The sequence below is a fragment of the Monodon monoceros genome, unplaced genomic scaffold (genome assembly GCF_005190385.1).
Source record: "Monodon monoceros isolate NGI ecotype Baffin Bay Population unplaced genomic scaffold, NGI_Narwhal_1 Super_Scaffold_20, whole genome shotgun sequence".
NCBI classification, from domain to species: Eukaryota; Metazoa; Chordata; class Mammalia; order Artiodactyla; family Monodontidae; genus Monodon; species Monodon monoceros.
Genome location: NW_021703777.1, coordinates 105407328 through 105427543, shown reverse-complemented (window position 1 = coordinate 105427543; position 20216 = coordinate 105407328). Strand labels below are relative to the sequence as shown.

General features: G+C 42.2%; 1 protein-coding gene across 3 annotated transcripts in view; it reads left to right on the top strand.

Moving 5' to 3' along the window:
• Positions 1-20216, top strand: part of PAPSS1 (3'-phosphoadenosine 5'-phosphosulfate synthase 1) — a 108399-nt gene that overhangs the window by 65442 nt on the left and 22741 nt on the right. For all 3 annotated transcript variants that reach the window (XM_029235448.1, XM_029235450.1, XM_029235449.1), the window contains exon 10: positions 9608-9876. In XM_029235448.1, coding sequence (XP_029091281.1) covers positions 9608-9876 — 269 coding nt within the window. The remainder of the gene's footprint in view (positions 1-9607; positions 9877-20216) is intronic.

The window sequence follows — 20216 nt, the reverse complement described above, 5'->3', positions numbered from 1 at the left end:
GTTCAAGGGAGAGAAAACAGGGAATATTTTTTTTCTTTTACTTAGGGTTTCTTTTCTTACCTCTCCCTCCTTCTCCTTCCCTCGTCTTAGGGAATATTAGGTAATCTTTGATTACCCTGTGTGGGTTGTTGTCCTGTGCACATTGATATGATCAGTTTTGCTGTTTCTAGACCATTCTGTAGCTGGAAGGATTGAGAGGTCTTTAATACCCACGTCAGTGATTGCAAGGTGACACGGTTCCAGGTGGCAAGTTCTTTGAACCACCGATGATTGACCACTATCCTGGAAGGAAAGACTGAATTTCACTTTAGCCAAGTAAGAGCCAGTTAGCGTTTATTACACGCAGAGGACTGGTGTCCTGCTGGGTTACAAAGGGAAACGCTGACATCATTCCTCTCAAGCTGGTATGTGGTAGCACGGCGTTGAATAAATCTGAGAAAGCTTTGTCAAGTTGTCGAACCACAGGCTGTATTTTAAGTGGATGGATAGAGGCGGTAGATGGATATATTAGGCAAAGTGGGGACGACAGATGCCTGAGAAAGCTGAGGTGGAAGCAGATAGTTTGCCCCTGAAGGCCCTGGGCCTTCTTGCCTGTACGTGGCAGTGGGCTGGAGATGCTGTAATCTGAGACTGGGTGATGGAGCCTCTTGTCAGTCAGGTCAAGGCCCACTCAGATGAGGCTCTGAACATTATCTGACAACGTGAGTGTTTAAAGATGGGCGGTCAGGGCTGAGGGAACCGCCACAGAATGATGAGGCATCCGGGGACGGGCAATTTGGGGTAGTGTGACCATTCCTGCAGGGCGTCGGAAGGCAGCGTTGTTTCTGAAGTGGGATAAGAGGAGCTGGAGCTGTGGCAAGGGGCTGCCGGGCAGGAGCTGGTTGTCCGGGGTGTAGACCCCACTGGGATCCCAGCGCTGAAGCAGGATGCTACTGGGGCGAGACTTCTGTCCTCCGTCCTCTGGTTGCCTACTGGTGTCTCCCGTATGGAGGCAGGAGTACAGCACTCCCACCCCCAAACACGCACACACATGCCCATGTGCACACGCGCACAGAGGCACGAGACAGGACTGGACAGGAAGGGGAGTGGAGAACAGGCAGTACAGTGTCCAGCTGGCAAAAAAGCTTTATATCCAACATTATCTTTCACTTTAATTTGAAAGCATTTCTAGCCCTGAGAAAGAAAAACAACTTGGTGCTGTACTGTGGGGTATGAGAGTGCCTGTTGGTGAAAAATTCTAGTCTCTTCATATTTACTCAAGTAGCCTAGCCCTGTCTTGTTGATTTCTTTTCCCCCCTCATGAGCAGTTTAAGTAAAAGAAATGACAGTCCGGAGGGAGGAGGGGGATCAAACTCTTTCTCATTTCCAGCTCTCTTCAAAAAACTCCCACAGAAACATAGCGTGCGTGCACCCCAGCCTGCCTCCCAGCAACGCTAGAGCGATTGTCAGGACCCTCTTGTTCAGCTACTGTATTGATTTGGGGAAAATCAGAAATGCCTGTACTTAGAGCTTTGGGGTAAAGTGGCAGATAATAGAGCTTGCGTAGGACTGCAAGAGAAGATTTATTAATTACTGCTGTATGCAGGCCAGTTTTCAGAGAAGTTGAACGGAAGACAGCAGGCGGATGTTGTAATTCTGGGTCTAGTGGTTGGGATGCAGGCCGGGGCTCTGCCTGTGGGCTGGGCAGCGAAGCGCAGGTCTGAGAAATCTGGGGGAAGGAGTTAGCAGCGCTCCCCTGCTGACCAGCTCATTCGTTGCCCACAGCTACCCTGCTGGGGCGCTGCAGTTGTCCCCGGACCCCTCGCTGAGAAAGTGCAGTACAGGGGTCCAGCCCAGGTGTTTGTACTGTGCCACATCAGGGTTCCGTGGCCGTGGCGCTAGATTAGGCAGCCTGTGTCCTGCACGTATTCTGGGGGTCAGGGCCCAGCCTCCTCCCACCACCAGAAAACACTCACGGTTGCCGTTCCTTCCCCTGCCAGAAATCAGCGCACCCTGAGAAGAACCTTCTTCACTGTCTTCTTCCCCTTCCGTCTGCTGGAGGGAAAGGGATCAGACCGTACTTGTTAACATGGTGTGTTGGCTCCTGGACTGGATGGTGTCGAATCCGGAGGAGAGGGAGAGAAACTGTAGTCTGGGGCTCTTCCTTTACTTAGACATGAGGTATAGGAGAAGGTGCAGGTTTCAGCAGTGGGACCTGCTTCTGGCTTGAGATGTGAGGGTGGTAAGTGAAGGTGAAGGAATTGAGGGGTGGGGTGGTAATGAGCAGCGTCTATTGAAACATTGTTAGCAATAAGTCTCTGTAACTGATGAGCTGGAAGCTCAGGACTTGGGGATGCAGCTAACAGAAGCCATCTGTATGCGCGTGGTAATTGAATCCAGGCGAAGGGGTAAGTTTCCTGAATGAGTACGTAAAGAAGGAATTTCCTAGGACCCAGCAATGAACTCTGTGGCTCTGAGAGGACTACAGGATGTCAGAAACAGGTGACTAGACCAAAATGGGCCAGGCAGAATATAAAACGTCATACACATTTGATCACATCTGTGTAAAAACGTGTGCATAAGGAGAAAAACTAGGAGACTATGCAAAACCCCAAAAACAGTTATATTAAGATAGTGCATTTGGGGTGGGTTTTCCCCTCCAAGTTTTCTTCAGTGTTTCATGGTTTTTACTAAAGAAAAAGCATAAAGAGGCAGATGAAATAGAAAAGGTTGGTGCCATGGTTAACAGGCCTTGAGGCTATGAAGACAGTGGCATAGCCTTTTTTTTTTTTTTTTTTTGATGTCAGAGGCAGCAGGGAGGTCAGGACTTTAAAACAGGAAAGTACCTTTTGGGTTTGGCAGGGGTTTCATACTCACCATGTGGCAGAGCAGGAAGGAGTTAGTTGAAGGAGTGACTCCATTCCTGTTCTTTTCTTCCATCACTTTATCCTTCACATTGTCACCAGACTTAGCTTCTGAAAACAAAGATCTAATCATGTCCTCTTGGAGCTGAAGGAAGTATATTCCTTCTAACATGGATTTATTCTCTGATTAGTGAATGTTTGCTTCTCCTCCTCTGACTAGATTGTAAGCTCCTGGGGGCAGGACCAGTTTCACTGTCCCCCCAGGAAAGTGTATCTAAAACAGAGTTTTCATCCTGTCCCAACTCCTTTCTTCCCTGCCCCTCTGCCTGCTTTGGCTGCTGGATGGAGGCTAGATGGGGTTGTGGGGGGGACCAGTTGTCTCATGAAGCAGGGATGAAGGGCTGATGTGGGCACAGGGAGTGAAGAAAGCAAGGTTTAGTGAGGTTTAGGGAGCAGAGTGATGCACTGCGTGTGGAGGATGGCAGTGGTCCTCCAGAGTCTAAGACTCTGCAGTGGGTAGTGGTGCCTGCTCTCAGAGGTCGTGGAGGAGGACCAGAGGTGCAGAAGGAGGCTGGCAGGAGGTGATTTGAGGTGCCCGTGGAGTGCTACGAGGCAGGTGGAGAGACGGTCTGGAGCTTAGGGGAGTTTCGGTCAGATGACGTAGATCTGTGAGTCAGTAACACATAGAGCGCTACTCAGTGACCTCAGCACCGGGGAGGGGTTTGAGGGAGCGGGCAGCGCCAGTCTCTGCCGTTGTGACCCCATTCCCACTGTGTAGGTTGTGATTGGTCAGACGAGCCTGTCTGTATCCTGGGGGAGGAATAGATTGTGTGAGTGGGGAGAATGGAAGAGTTGGTGGATGGTTTATTTTATATGGAAAATATGGGAGCGCGTTTCTGCGCCGCAGTCTTCTGATTTTGCTGTCTCCCCACTCCACCCACTGACCCTCCCCCGCCTCAGTCCCGCACAGTCTACTAGCCTAATTTTCTGGGCAACATTACTGATTAACTCACAGCCTCTGTTTGGAACACAGTATCCCTCCTAACCTATCATTCAAAATTCTGCGTGATATCACGTGCTAGGCTTTGTATCCATCTTTGACAAGATGGATGATTCTGTGTCCTCAGACGCATCTGCCTTGCTGCCTCCACACTTCTGCTCACACCAGGCGTCATGGTTGCAGTGCTCTTACTTCCATCACCCGAATTTCATTTGTCTTTCAGAGGTTGGTAAACCACAGCCTGCACGCCAAATCTGGCCCACTGCCAGTTCTTGTAAATAAAGTTTTACTGGGAAATATCCACAGTCACTTATGCATCGTCTGTGGCTGGTTTTGCATTGCTTGGCAGGGTTGAGTAGTTGCAGCAGAAGCCCCATAGCCTGCAAAGCTTAAAATATTCACTCTAGCTCTTGAAGGAAAAAGTTTGTTTTGTGCACGGCATCAGCAGCTTCACAGTGTAATTTCTGTAAATCACAATTATGGAGTTCCTGGTCCTTTCCCAGGGATGGCGGCAGAAGGCTAGAAAGAAATGGAAATCATAAATGTTAATATTAAATTCCAGTCATTTTGAAGATAATGTCCCATTTTCAAACACGGTTGAAACCCTGATCTTAGGTAAAGCAGTCTTAAACTAATCCATAAAGAGTTATAAGCGAAAAGACAAGTATTTTCTACCAGTTATGGTGTGACAACGGGGAATTCACTTGTCCTTTAGAAAATGGGGATGAGAATGTGAAGAATTACTGAAAGTTGCTCTAAGTATCAGTGGCCCCAGGTCCATAGTGGCCCATTATTCTTTTTCCATCCTTGATGGAAAATTGTTGGAGGAAAATATAATGGTGATGCATACTGGGTTATGTTAGTTGGGACAGTACCTTGGGAATGTAAGCTTCCAGTGGATCAGGTGCTTCCATTACATTGTTCATTCACATAAGTTCTCTAGTGGGGAAACCAGATGGTAGGGATGAAAATGCAATCTGGAGCTATAGGCAGTTAAAGCCATTTGTGTAATTCATTGATAAATAGTTACAAGGGATTGAAAAGGCTGGAAGTTTAGGAAAGACCTGGTAATATTGGCAAGAAAAAATGGGCAGACAGAGCAAATGATCATTGGATTTCTGAATGGAACTGATAATAAGGAAATAACTCTACCTGGAAGAAATTTTGGCAGCAAAATCCTTTATATGCTGCTAATGTAAACTTTTAATAAGTCATTCGTCTTAACTTTATCTGTTAAATGTCCAGTGTGGAGCTAGATTAATTCTTTTTGGAAAGGAAACCTAGGTAGATGAATTATTAGAATCTGTGAAATACGTATATTTGAGACAGAATTTATTTATATTTCCTTTTGCACATGCTGTTCGTATAAATAATCTTGCTAAATGGCAATTTTACAAAATCAGGTTTGACCTGATTGGAGTCTAGGAATGTAGTCGTCATACACCTGAGATGTATTACCCAGGGGTCCTATTCACAGTTAGGCACCTGTTCCTGATTAAGGAAGGCAAAGGCTGCATATTGCAGCACAGAGCTAATGCACCCTCATCTTGGAAACACTCACTGGAGTGTTAGTTCGTACTAGAGTAGACCTTGAGTCACCAGTAGAACAGTGGGTTCAGTTTCCTGCCAGGAACTTTTAGATATGGTGCTTTTTGTTTTTTTTTTTAATGAATTGTCTTAAGGAACTTAGATTTTTAAGTGACTGCACCGTACATCTCACCGTGCTGGGTACTTTATATTATTTTATCTTCATAACAGTAACCTTAGTATCATCCCCACTACGAAGATGTCAAAAGTGAAATTAAGTCCTTAAAGACCACAGTCCATGGTTAAAAATTGTTAGACCTGTAATTTGAACCTGTAAATATCATGTTCCAAAGCAGTGCTGCTTCTACATGTATCTTCTCTTTTAAAAATTATTAGGGAAAATTTGAAACATATGCTACTTAATCTGTAAGTAGATACAATAGTGTGAATGAATCCCTATATACCTCTAACCCAAATTCAGTGGTACCAACTCTTGGCTACTCTTGTTTCACCTGTACCCCTACCTACCCCACTGCATCTCTGCATATCATTCTGAAGCAAATCTCAAACCCCATGTCATTACCATCTAAATATTTCAGAAAGTATTTCTTAAAGGTAAGGACTTTAAAAAATACAACCATGATATCACTGTTGCACCTAAATAATAATAATATCAATAGTTTCGTAATACTATCAAATATCTAGTCAGTGTTTATATTTCTGATAATTTCATAGTGGTCACATTTCTTTTTTTTATAGTTTGTTTGAATCAGGATCTAAATAAAATCTACATGTTATAACCAGTTCATATGTCTCCTGTCATAATTTTTTACTTTGTTTTTTAACTTTTTATTTTGAAATAATTTTAAATTTACAGAAAATTTACAAGAATAGTACCAAGAACTCCTATATATTCTTCACCCAGTTTCCATAATTAACACTATATTTCTTTGCTTTCTCATTCTCACTTTCTTTGAAAGTTGCAGACATGATGCCTCATTACTCCTTAGTTATTTCCATATGTATTTCCTGAAGATAAGGACAGTCTCCTGCCTAACCTCAGTGTGCTCATCAAACTCAGGAAAATACCATTGATAAAATACTGCCTAATCTGTGCACTTCACTCACATCATGCCATTGTCCCAATAATGTCTTTTATCACAAAATCAACAATGACAACTAAAATCTTCTCTTTGCCACCTTTCCTTCCTGGTTCAGGAGGTCAGTCATGCCTCTTTAGTCTACTTCATTCGGAACAGTCGCTGAGTCTTTGTCGTGTCTTTTACAACTTTGGCATTTTTGAATAGTCATGTCGTGTACTTTCTTGACTGTCTCTCAGTTTGGGTTTATCTGCTGTTTCCTCATGATTAGGTTCCAGTTACACATTTTTGTCAGGAATCCTGCAGGAAACAATGCTGAATTCTTGGTGCATCATATTTGGTGGCTCACAATTTTGATTTTGTCCTATTACAGATGAGGTTAACTTTTTCAAAGTTAACTTTTATCATTTAAGATCACGTTTACCAGGTTTTTTGTGCTGTAAAGTTAACAAATTATTTTGTATGTACTAACAGGTGTTTTGGGGGAGAGATCTTGAGACTCCATAAATATCCCCTTGTCATCAAACTTTTATCTGCTGGTCTTAGCATGCTGCAGATGCTGCCAAATGGTGATTTTTCTAATTCCATCATTCCATCTACGTTTATTAGTTGACTTTCTCCTGTAAGTTAGAGTTTCCACTTCTCCTCCGTTGGTTTTTTCATTTATTCTATTCTTTCTGGATTTACAGGTTCCTATTTTACTCGGTGATTTACAATCCATTAATATTATTACTTACTTGATATTTAGCTTGTCCTAGGTTGGCCTTTGGGACCGTGTCAGACTGGTTGCTGTATCCTTTTGACAAGTCCTCGTAGTTCTCTGAGCACTTCCTTTCCCTATGACACAAAAGGCGTTCCAGCTTATGTTGTACTTTCCGTGCCCTAGCCCTAGAATTGGCCATTTTGCCAAGGAACCCTGCTTTAAGTGAGGAATAGTATTTAGAATATAAGATTTGGGCTTTAGTTTTGCTCATTGCCACTGGGTAGTCATTGCTCGTAGGACCTTTCAGGGGACAGAACCAAGAAATGTGCATAAGCACATACACTCACACACATTTATATCTGATCCTGTGTATATCTGTCTGTGTAGCTGAAAACCATGAGGTCACGCTGCCATTTTCAACCCTAATCCAATACCACGCGGTCTTTTCTAGCCTTTCTTCTTTTTGGTATTTTTGCCTCCTCTCCTACAGTGAGAATCCTGGCTGCCATTCTCCTATTTACTTATTTGTTCTTATTTGCTCTGTTTACGCTCCCAGGCAAATGAGCTGTCTTCTCAGCCTTGGCCCTGTTTGCCCGTACCACGCAGGCATCTCCTCGGCCCTGGTGCTACAGGCTTGTGCTGGGCCAGAGTCCTCTTACTCTCTTTCCTCCCCGTGGTGCGAGCCTGGAGCCACTCGCCCCCAACCTCTCCATCAGTGCAGTAACTCACATTAGCCCAGTAGTAGGATTTATTAATGCTTAGTAAGTGTCTCTGTTGTGCTTCAAGGCTGTTTACAAAGAATGGGCAGTACAAAGGGAAGGGAAGAGCGGGGAGAGCACTAAACTTGCTGATGAGACTTAGGCCGGAATCAGGATGCAGGTTCAGTTCAGGCAGTAATCGCCCCTAAATGGAGCAGCCTTAGTGCTCATATGCAGGAGACAGCCTTCGTCTGTTCTTTTTTGGAAGGACTGGAGTATAATAGAGTCAGGAAGTAAAATTCCTTCTTGGTCTTGGGGAAGGGGAGTTCTGGAGTTCTACTTAATGGCTAAAAGGGATGTTTTGAAATCTTTTGATATCCGTATACTATATCCAAAATTTGAAGTGATTTCAGAAGGATAGAGAAACTTTCCGGTCTGTACCCCTCCTCCCCTTTCCTTAAAGCAGCATAATTTTAAATACTCACATATTTGTATCAAGACTTCTTTTTTGTACCTTATGTCATATAAGGAGGAGAAGTGGAAACTCTAACTTATAGTAGAAATTCAACTAATAAATGTGGATGGAATGATGGAATTAGAAAAAAATCACCATCTGACAGTATTTGCAGCATGCTGAAACTAGCAGATAAAAGCTAGCAGCTATTTCTTTGGTGAAAACCAGCCTTGTTTCTCAAGAAAAGGTAACTTGAGGACTTCAAAGCATAGTGAAAATGCTCTAAATCTTGGAATATCACAGGATGTGTCCCCAAAACTCTCCTGGTCAAGTAGGGTGCCATAGTTTTCTTTCTGTGCCTTTTGTCACGGTGATAGAAGAGGGTCAGAACTGAGAATAGATTGGGGATGTTGTACTATTCGGCTTAAAATTATGCAGGAAGAGGAAGTTGTTCCTCTCTGAGTCCAGATTGGATCAACACGGCGTGATGATGTATCAGATACTGTGAGGGCATCAAATACAGAGCTCCCCTAACTGCATTGTTACTCTGTTCTGTGAAATTACTCTATGACTCCAAGGAAGCATGCCTTCTAAGAAAGGTCTTCTGATAGCAGGAGCCCCATGTAGGAGCCAAGCCAGGGTTGTAATCAGATGTTACATAGTTAACCAGTTTAATTAATCCAGCAGTTTTCAACATTTGAGTAATAGCAATGGTCCTTGTAAGGGATATTGTTGTTGCTAAACTATAATCCAAAATCGAGACCTGGCATCACAAAACAACATTGGGTTCCAGTCAAGCAGAGTAATCAGTATAAATGAGCTTACTTTGTAGTAAGTAAATTTTTTAAACTCGACATATCTCTGTCTTTCTGTCTTCCTTCAATAAAGGAGTATCTTAGATCCAACGGCAGGATTGACTTGATGGGTAATTAAGGCATAGACCAAGAATTTATATCCACTGCAAGCAGTTGAACCGAGATGTTAGGGCCAGAAAGTCTGATTATCATCCTCAGGTTGCCCATGAATTCAGAAAGTAATTGTTATAAATCCATCACTACTATGTGATACACGCTCAGGCTTGTAAGATTTGTAAAGTAATAATTACTGTATCGTGTTGCCTTGGAGTAAATGGTCAGCGCGGTACATGTTTTTCACCAGTTTCTGATTCTGAGCACGCGTGTTTGCTTTGTCCTAAGCATCAAGCTTCAAGAAGCATTGCTTATCCTTTGGAAGGTAATCTGTTAGAAAAGGACTATTATTAACTCTGAATATTCTCTTTCAGATGCTGTCTTTGCATTTCAGTTACGCAACCCGGTACACAATGGCCATGCTCTATTAATGCAGGATACCCATAAGCAACTTCTAGAGAGGGGCTACCGGCGCCCTGTCCTTCTCCTTCACCCTCTTGGTGGCTGGACAAAGGAAGATGATGTTCCTCTGATGTGGCGTATGAAGCAGCATGCTGCAGTGCTGGAGGAAGGAGTCCTGAATCCTGAAACCACAGTGGTGGCCATCTTCCCATCTCCCATGATGTATGCTGGACCAACTGAGGTATTGACGGCAGCAGTGCTGAACCACTGTTACTGACACAGCAGGTGTCAACAACAGACCTGACTTTTGATTTTTCTGTCATCTGTAGGTCTATTCTAAACACAAGGCATGCTTGCATGGGCGAGCTTGAGAAGGTGTGACACAGGCTCTTGTCTGACCATGTTATACAGATCTGATAACACTCATCTTATCCCTTTAGCAAAGTCCAGAGTTACTCTTCCCAGGGGACAGATTTGGTCTGACTTTTGCTTCTGGTATTTCAGTGGGAAGGAAAGCATGGTATCTTTTCAAAAAAACATTCAGAAGACATTCTTCACCTGTTCTTTATTGAAGGACTAATAGGGTTAGGAAGTAAAATTGCTTCTTGTTATGGGGTGGAAGAGAGTTTTCGAGTTCTACTTAGTGGTCAAAAGGGAGGTTTTGAGATCTTTTTATAACCATATGTAAGGAAGAGAAGTTAATTAGGTTTTTGCTTCAAAGTAGAGTTGGCTTTCCAAAAATATTTGTTTGAATAAATGAATAAATGACCTAAAAAACAGTGTGTGGGAAATTCCTAGCCAGCTTCTTGTTGAGTGTTTAAGATAGAGAATGGAATGCATGTTATTATTGCATTCTTTTTCATCCCTGCCTTAAAGGGAGATGAATTTACTTAGATTTATCTGAGAGGCAAACCCTTTTAGAAAGAATTAAATAATTTAGTTGTATATACTCTGAGATATTTTCCTTCAAAAAAAAAGTTTAAAAGGAAATACAAGTGTGTTTGGCTATTCTTTGGGATCAAGCCTAAAATTTTGTGGTTTTTTTTAACATCTTTATTGAAGTATAATTGCTTTACATTGTTGTGTTAGTTTCTGCTGTATAACAAAGTGAATCAGCTATACGTATACATATATCCCCATATCCCCTCCCTGTTGCATCTCCCTCCCACCCTCCCTATCCCACCCTTCTAGGTGGTCACAAAGCACCGAGCTGATCTCCCTGTGCTATGCAAGCCTAAAAATTTTTATTGGACCTTAGTTGTGGGGCTGTGCAACTCTTTAAGAAATACTGACAGAAAACTACAATAACAACAAGTTAAAAGATTACAATGTATTTGACTCTTACTTGGATCCAGCCTAAATAATGCATTAGAACTTCCATATGAGGTGAAACTCCTCATATTCTTCCCTGGTTGTTGGTATAAAATGTTCATAAGAATTGGGCACCAAAAGCCCTTTTAGTTTCCCAGAGACCACCATGGTCTTTAGTTCTTACATCTCAATGAACTAAATTATTTTGGAAATAAAGTAACAATTTTGTTCCAATAGTTTCTCAGCTGTTTTGGTGCTGTCTTCATCATCATCATTTTAAGGGAATCATTTGGACTGAAGTTTTCCAGAATTATAGGGTGAGTGCTTTTCACTGTGGGAATGATGTAGGTGAATTTAGGGTCAGGAATGAGTTTATCAATAATCTCATTAAGAGCCAGTGAAGAAAATGAAGGAATTTATCTTCCCTATTGAGGACATATTTTGTCCTGTTTGTGTTTTTTATTCCCTATGTAAAAGGGGAAGATGTGACATTTTATTACCTGAATAAACTAAAAGCTGCTTTTGAGGAGGAGGCAATGAAGGGATAGATAAATAATAAAAGCAGCCAGATGGCACTTCCCTGGTGGCTCAGTGGTTAAGAATCCACCTGCCAGTGCAGGGGACACGGGTTCGAGCCCTGGTCTGGGAAGATCCCACATGCCGCGGAGCAACTAAGCCCATGTGCCATAACTACTGAGTCTGCGCTCTAGAGCCTGCGAGCCACAACTACTGAGCCCCTGTGCCGCAAACTACTGAAGCCCGCACGCCTAGAGCCCATGTTCCGCAACAAGAGAAGCCACCGCAATGAGAAGCCCATGCCCACAACGAAGACTAGCCCCCGCTTGCCGCAACTGGAGAAAGTCTGAGAGCAGCAACAAAGACCCAACGCAGCCAAAATTAATTAATTAACTAATTAAAAAACAAAACAAAACAGACAGCTATGGTAAGAGAGAAAGGCCTTTCTTGAGATAACACCACAAAGGGTCAAGCATGCTGTTTTGTCTACACTAGAAACATTTTTAAGCGTTCTGATTTCAGAGCCAGGTGTGTTTCTCAAGATTCAAAGGTGAAGGTACCTAAAGGTGCCTTTGGGATGCTTGCATTTCGGCTAACCTCAGAGTCTCCCTCCTTGCAAGGCAAAGCTGACAGCGAGGTGAGCCGGCTGCAGCAGGCCTTTCCCCGGCCTCGGATTTGACTCCTGTTGCTACCCACAAGAGTGTGGTCTGGTCAAGACAACACAGGCTGTTGTCGAAGCCTGGGCCTGTTCTTGGCCTGGTTTGTCACCAGCTGGTCTGTAATAGCAGGTTAGACTTTGCTGAGCTATGTTTAAGTGCACAGAAGAGGGTTATTTAAGGGATGCACAAGGAGGTGAGACTAAATATTCTTTAAGGTTCTGTCCCATTCTCATCATTTTCTTATTTGCCTTATTTTCTTTTAACTTTGTATTGAAGTATAATATACGTAGGAAGAAGTGCATATTTCATAGGTTTACAATTAAATGAATTTTTCCCATTTGAACAGTCACAGGACCAGCACCCAGATAGGTAAAAAGCCTTTTACCAGCACCCTAGATGGTCTCCTTCCTGCCGTCTCCTGTCATTACCTGCTCTCCCCACGGTAGTCGTCACTGTTCTCGCTTCTCACATCATAGATCGCATTTGCTTGTTGGATACTTTGGGAGGCAGACTCTAAGAGTGAGAGATTAGCGTTCAGGAAATGTATCAGGGATGGCTCTTGGTATCAACGCTTGTGGAAGAGAAGAGATAGGAAGGGAGCAAGATTGGGCAGGGGGAGAAGTTGAGCTGCAGTTCAGTCTCAGTGGAAGCCTCAGTTGACCCCATGTGGAATTCTGGAAAGGCCCTTCAGAGATGTTCTGAGTTGCACAAGAAGGGCATGATGCCTTTGGGCACTGCTGCTCTTTTCCACAGAGGCAGTTTCTAAGGAGGGCTGACAGCTGCTGGGCGTTGTGTTGGCAACTCCTAAAGCTAGGGGAATAATCCTTCCTTCCTGGGGGGACCAGGGCGTTGCATCACAGCATCTAGTCCAGCCTGTCCTAGTGCTTTTCATAAACGAAATTATACAGTGTATATACCCTTTGGCGTCCGGCTTCTTTCGCTTTACATTATGTTGGGGAAACTCACCCTTAGTGTTGTGTGTAGTTAGTTGTAATTGGTCACTCAGTACTGTGGAGTGCCCCATTGTGTGACTGCACCCAGTACTGTTGATGGGCGTTTGTGCAGTTTTCAGTTGTTTGCTGTTAAGAATAGTGCTGGTACGAAGATTTTAATGCATGACTTTTTGTGGGCATTTATGTTGGTTATATACCTAGGAATTCTAGACAATTTAGGGGTATGCCTTTGTTCACCTTTAGTAGATGTTGCCACTCAATTTTCCAATGTGGTTGTACCATTTTATATTCTCGTCAGCAGTGTGTTTCTTCATCTAAACTTGATGACTGTTTTCATTTTAGCCATTTGGGCCCTCTAGCCCTATTTAACCAAACGTTCTGTAATACTTTTACTATTTCTTAACGAACCTCAAGATTTTTTTCATTGAAACAGTTTCACTGAAGAGGAAATGGAGAAGTAAATTATATACCATGATTGAGAATATAAGAATAGCCTATTTTTATTGCGCTCTTACTGTATTTGCCAGGCAATGTTCCAAGTGCTTTACATGTATTAGCTAACTTCACCCTTAGGACGACACCAAGAGAATAGATACTATTATTATTATTCTCACTTCAGAGATGAGGAAACGGAGGTAGAGGGGTTAAATAACCTGTTCAGGATCACACAGTAGTGTCGAGATAGTCTGGCTCCAGAGCCAGGTACCTATAACTGCCACAGAATATTTTTTATCTTATCATATAATATTAAAATATGTGGCTGCAGATTTTTGGAAAACAGACTGGAAATAAATTCTTAAAATATCCTGTAGGAGTTCCAGAACACTGAATTAGGATGGCCTTGGCTGACATTCATTAGAGGTGGAATCTCTAGTACAGGGCCTTTCAAACGTATTTTTTGTTTATCGTAGCCTAGAGTTGTGGGTTGTGATCTTTGTTTAGTCTGTATTCATCCCCACAACAGCTCAGTGAGATAGGTTTTATTTCAATTTTATAGCTGAGGTTACTGAAGCTCAGAGAGACCAAGTAACATAACTTTGGTCTGTCCAAGAAAACCAGAGCTGGATAGTAGTTAAAGCAATAAAAACAGATTTTCATTCAGGAACTACTGCAGCAGGGGAAAAGAGACCTCAGCAGAGAACTGGGCTCAGTTGAATACATCGTGGTCAAGTGGGGATTTATAGCCAAGGAGCAGAGTGGGAGTCAGTGGATGGAAAATTACTAAGAGGAAACATCAGAAACAATGGGCATGGGATAATTCTAGTTAAACAGACCTAGCAGGATCCTTGTGGAAGGCAGGACAGCCTCATCAGATATCACTTGGGGGGTGGTGGGGATGAAGAATTTGATCAGATATCGAGGATGGAGGGTTTCAAGACTGACTTAGATTTTTGCTGCAACTGGGTGGTACAGGCCCTACAAGGATGGACACTGAAGGTCGAGGCATAGAGGGCTTGGAGTTAGGTCAGGGAGAGAGTCTTGCTCAGATCTTACAGCCAGCAAGACACAGAGCTGGAACTGAAACTCAAGCCTTTCTGACTCCAAGGCCTGTGTGTTCTTTGCACAAGGCTCCTTGCTGCCTGGAAGCCTCAAAGGGGCCTTAGCAGTTGGTGGGAGGGCAAAGAAGTTAAGGATCCCCTGAGCCTACACAGAGCTCCCAGGTTTCCTAGAAGGGTATAAAGGTGTGTTAGAGTAGTTTCTGTCCGTAGATCTCTGTTTGGAGTGTCAGTTACATGCTAAGAGGTGTAGCTCTTCTCAGGAAACACCGCATCTGGTGCCTGAGCAAAGGCCATTTTTAACTTCTGAACTTTTATAGAACAAACTTTAGAAATTCTGATAAACGGCTTCCTTTTTTTTTTTTTTTTTGTGGTACGCGGGCTTCTCACTGTTGCGGTCTCTCCCGTTGCGGAGCACAGGCTCCGGACGCGCAGGCTCAGCGGCCATGGCTCACGGGCCCATCCGCTCCGCGGCATGTGGGATCTTCCCGGACCGGGGCACGAACCTGTGTCCCCTGCATCGGCAGGCGGACTCCCAACCACTGCGCCACCAGGGAAGCCCACGGCTTCATATTTTAAACCATTAAATATATTAACGTTTATGAACTGGCAGGATTTAAACTGTTAGATTGAGTGGATTTTGAAAACTATCCATTTCTTTTTCTCAAGTGCCTCACTTGTGTGTTTGACTTACTTGGCTTATTCACAGCCTCAAGTGAAGGATTTTTTTATAGTTCAAAAAAAAAAAAACCAAAACACAACACTCATTTTGTAGCTGACCCAGTGACATCAGGAAAAAGTCTGCCAGTAATGCTCATTTGCCAACTAATAATAATAAAATAAAAAACAGTGACTCTTCCTTTAATCGTTTTCTGTAGGTCATTTAGAAGGCATTGGTACTAGATTTGCTTCCGCAGCACAAATGCTTCTCAGAACAATGAGCAGCTGTTAGTCTGATTATCAACAGGATGTCCCTGATTTTTCAGTCTGTAAAGATTTAATGGCTTGATTCCTAAATTCCGTTTTAGGAATTGGATAGGTGGGGTGCAGGGCAGCATGTGGGAGAGCTACTTTTCTAATGCTAAAAATGTGTCATACATGTACTTTTTTTTTGAGGCATTAATCTACTATGTAGAAAATTGTCCCATCTCACTAAATGCTAAATCCATTTCTGTAAAGGACAAATAATACTTTTTAAGACATGTTATGTGAAAGTGCTGAAAGTAAGATATATCTTGGAATGTGGATATGTACAAATAATAAGTTCTGTCTTGGGCTTAAGGCATTTGAGTGAAAATTACGAGCTGAATTTTGGAGAAAATGCATTGTTAGAAGCTGGGATTTTTCTTTGCCATGAAAGTTATCCGTGCACTTGGTAAATGACTCCTTAATAGCAACTGATTGTATTTAAGTGAGCAGATGCCCTTAAACAGCTACAGTAGGAACATATTGCCACATGATGCCAGTATATTTAATTAGTTCCTGCTTTACACCAGTATTTGGAGTAGTAAGTAGGATGTCTGTTAGGGTATAAACCCTGTTTTTCCCCTTAAACACTTTCAAGAGCTTTAACAACCTAAAGGGACACTCTTAGGGTCTGAGCCTAATTATAGGAGCCATAAACTCCCAAGTTTTAATTGTAACCTTTGACTCTCTTTGAGGTCTTTGATAATTTTGTTTTCTGCTCATTTATTTTATTGATGTATCTGGAATAGCGTAACACAGATTCACAGTCTCTTATCCAAAACACTTGGGGCCGTGTATTACTACTTAATTCTCCTGATGGTTCTGAGACATAAAACACATTAATATTTCTGTAGCAAAGTGAATGACTTTCCACAGTAACTGGGATCAGCAAAGGCCATAGATAACTTCATGTCAGTTTTGATCAGGTTGTGCTAAGTTAGTTAAAAAACTGGGCTTTTGGATTTCAGACGGATGTGTTAAGTAGTCTTCTTATGGTAACCACTTGGTAGCATGTACCTGTATCAAATCATCATGTTGTATACTTTACACTTACATAAAGTTGTATGTCAATTATATCTCAACAAAGCTGGAAAAAAATTGAACTTCAGATTTTCTGGTAAGCAGTTGCGGATCTTTATCACAAAAACATTTAGAGTCTGTTGGTTTACTTAAAAAATAATTTGGGGATTCCTATAGTCTGTTCTATATACTTTTAGCTTATATGTGTCTTAAGAACTGAAATTACTAACTTAATTCAGAAACATTAGATTTTACAGGTGTTTTAGGATGCTTTTCCTGGGGGAGTGGGAAACCCTGTTTTTCTCCTGACTTTTCTGTAGATTTCCAACTCAGAATCTCTTTCTGCCTGTTTCTTACTCAGGCAGCATCAAGTTCAGATACTGTGTTTTAGTTTGGCTTTTCACTTTTTTTCTGCAATTGTAATCTATGCTGTTTCTTCCTTAAATGTAGTACTAACTTGTGTTTCCTGTCCTGCTCTGATGTCCTGTGTTGTAGGGCGTGACGCAGTGTAAGTAGCTCCATAAGAGTAGGTATGCATGGACTTTGGGGTCGGAAAGACCCAGTTCAAATATTCCGTCTCTTAGTCGTTCGTTTTGCAGCTTTGAATGTGTTATTGAAAGTTTTCTTATTTGTGAAACAGAAATATTATCTTACTGATTTGCTCTAAACATTAAATGAGGTATTTATAAAACACTTTGTTCTCATATTAGGAAGAACTCAATAACTGGTACCTATTTTTTTCTTCTCTCACCCCTGGAAGGGATATCATGAAATGCTTTCCAATGACACACCACCATGGTTGCCTTCCTTTGCTTCCTTAATAATCAGTGAGGGGGTGGAGAGACAGAAGATTATCAAGGACTTTTGGCTTTTTTTTTTTTGCAGTACGCGGGCCTCTCACTGTTGTGGCCTCTCCCGTTGCGGAGCACAGGCTCCGGACATGCAGGCTCAGCGGCCATGGCTCACGGGCCCAGCCACTCCGCGGCATGTGGGATCTTCCCGGACCGGGGCACGAACCCGCGTCCCCTGCATCGGCTCAACCACTGTGCCACCAGGGCAGCCCTGGCTTTTTTTTTTTTTTTTTTAATTTATTTTGTTTCTTTTTGGCCGCGTTGGGTCTTCTTTGCTTCTCACGGGCTTTCTCTAGTTACGGCGAGCAAGGGCTACTCTTCACTGCAGTGCACAGGCTTCTCATTGTGGTGGCTTCTCTTGTTGCAGAGCACGGGCTCTAGGCACGCGGACTTCAGTAGTTGTGGCACGCGGGCTCAGTAGTTGTGGCTCGATGGCTCTAGAGCGCAGGCTCAGTAGTTGTGGCGCACAGGCTTAGTTGCTCCAGGGCATGTGGGATCTTCCCGGACCAGGGCTCGAACACGTGTCCCCTGCATTGGCAGGCGGACTCTCAACCACTGCACCACCAGGGAAGCCCCTTGGCTTTTATCAAAAGCAAATTTTGTGGTCCCTGTGCTTGGGAGGCAGGAAGAGGGAGGAGGATACTGGATTTGCTCTCTATCCCATGACCCTCTTCACACCTGCTGGGGGCCTGGGCTCAGCCAGGGCAAGGTAATTTACAAGAATAAAATCAGTTTGGTTGCTGATGGTTCTGAGCAAATACTTCTCTTACATTTGAATTGTGTTATTTTGAATCCTGAGACAGCTGAGGTTTATCCTTGAAGGTAAAGGAAATCTTTGGGAAAGTCTGTATTTTGTGAGGAATCAGACCTCAGATTCCTGGCGTGCAGACTGAAGGGTTTGGATTCCACAATCTAAAATCCCTTTCAACTCTTAAAATTCTCTGATGGGAGTAATTATAAGGTATGTCTAATTCTCTCCTACAAGCTGGAGAATGGAATGTCTAAGTAGATTTCATAATTTTTGCAAATCAGAAATGTGACTCTCATGACGACTGAATACTGTTGAGTGCCTGTACAGAGGGATGGAAATTCTAGAAGCATTTAGAATACTTAGTTGTACAAAGATTGAAAGTCATAAGTACCCAGAATCTACATGATGGGAAGGATGAACCTTGTCTTTCATTTGCCTCTCTTGATTTTCCCAGTCAACTTGAAGAGTTTAAAATGGTTCCTACCATTGAGAAATCAAGAGGCAGACCATTAAGATTTGGGAATTTCAAGAAAATAGGTTAATACTAAAGTGATGTGATAATGTACAACCAAGTATTTTAATGTGAAATTCATGAGATGAAGATATAGATTTTTTTACCCAACAAAAATAGATAATTTGTTTGACCTTCTAAAGAATTTTCGTACATTAAAACAGGTACAGTTTTGATGATTTAGAAAAAACAAATTTGCACATTTACAAAAAAAAAAAAGTCCCTGTGCCTGACGTTCTTTCATAAACCAGTTGAGTATATGAGTTTGGGTTTATGGAATGTTGACTTTAATAAAATTCATTACACTTGAAGAAAATTTTGATGTGAAATGTATAAAGAAATAGGTTATTTAAGTGGGGACTTAAATAACTGTTCTATTTATTATCTTCAGTATTTTTAATTAAACAAAATTGAAAATATTACATACTTAACCAGGCTTCTAGGACAGTGGAATTTCTCCATTGTGGGGTACGAAGAAGATGGTGTAGTACTAGTGGTGTTGTATGTAAGTGTATAGTCCAGTTTTATAATTTTATAATGTAATATTTTAAATTTGGAAAGTAATTTGTTTATTTTTCTCTCAGAAACTACTGAAAATAAAATTTACCAAAATCCTTGTTAGGTTTGCAAGTAGAGAGGTAAATGATAGGTACTATTTTCTAATGGAGTCAGGGAGCAAATGAGACTTTTATGTTTATAAAAAGGGGCGTAAATTAAAAATGGGGGAGAGACACACTCCGAGGTAATATGCCATAGTGGGATGATTCAGGAACAGTTCTAATTCTAAAGAATTTACATTATAAATATTATGTGTATGGAGATGGGTAATTTAGGTTTCTATATATCAATGATTTTTGGTTTGTTAGTCGCACAATATCTTTTTTTTAAGAATATTTATTTTTAATTAATTTTATTTATTTATTTTTGGCTGCGTTGGGTCTTCGTTGCTGTGCGCGGGCTTTTCTCTAGTTGCAGCGAGTGGGGGCTACTCTCCATTGCGGTGCGCAGGCTTCTCACTGCGGTGGCTTCTCTTGTTGTGGAGCACGGGCTCTAGGCACGCGGGCTTCAGTAGTTGTGGCACATAGGCTCAGTAGTTGTGGCTCGATGGCTCTAGAGCGCAGGCTCAGTAGTTGTGGCGCACGGGCTTAGTTGCTCCGCGACATGTGGGATCTTCCCGAACCAGGGCTTGAACCCGTGTGCCCTGCACTGGCAGGCGGATTCTTAACCACTGCGCCACCAGGGAAGTCCTGCACAATATCTTAATCTGTGATGGCTGGCAGGGAGAAGCCATTATAGGATTTGCATAGATCAATCTCATTTCTTTAAGAGTTGATTATAATTTGAATCATGAACTACTCCCCTGTTAGCACTACTGGGTAGCAGAACTTAATTCTTACTTCTGTTACATTGTGGAAGTTAAGAGTCAAGTAAACATTAGCTGCAAAAATGTATTTGGGGAGGAAATTCTGAAACAAATATTGATTTATTTCTATGACTTATTCTGAGTAGTCATTATTCTGGCATCCATTTTATTTTATTTTACTATA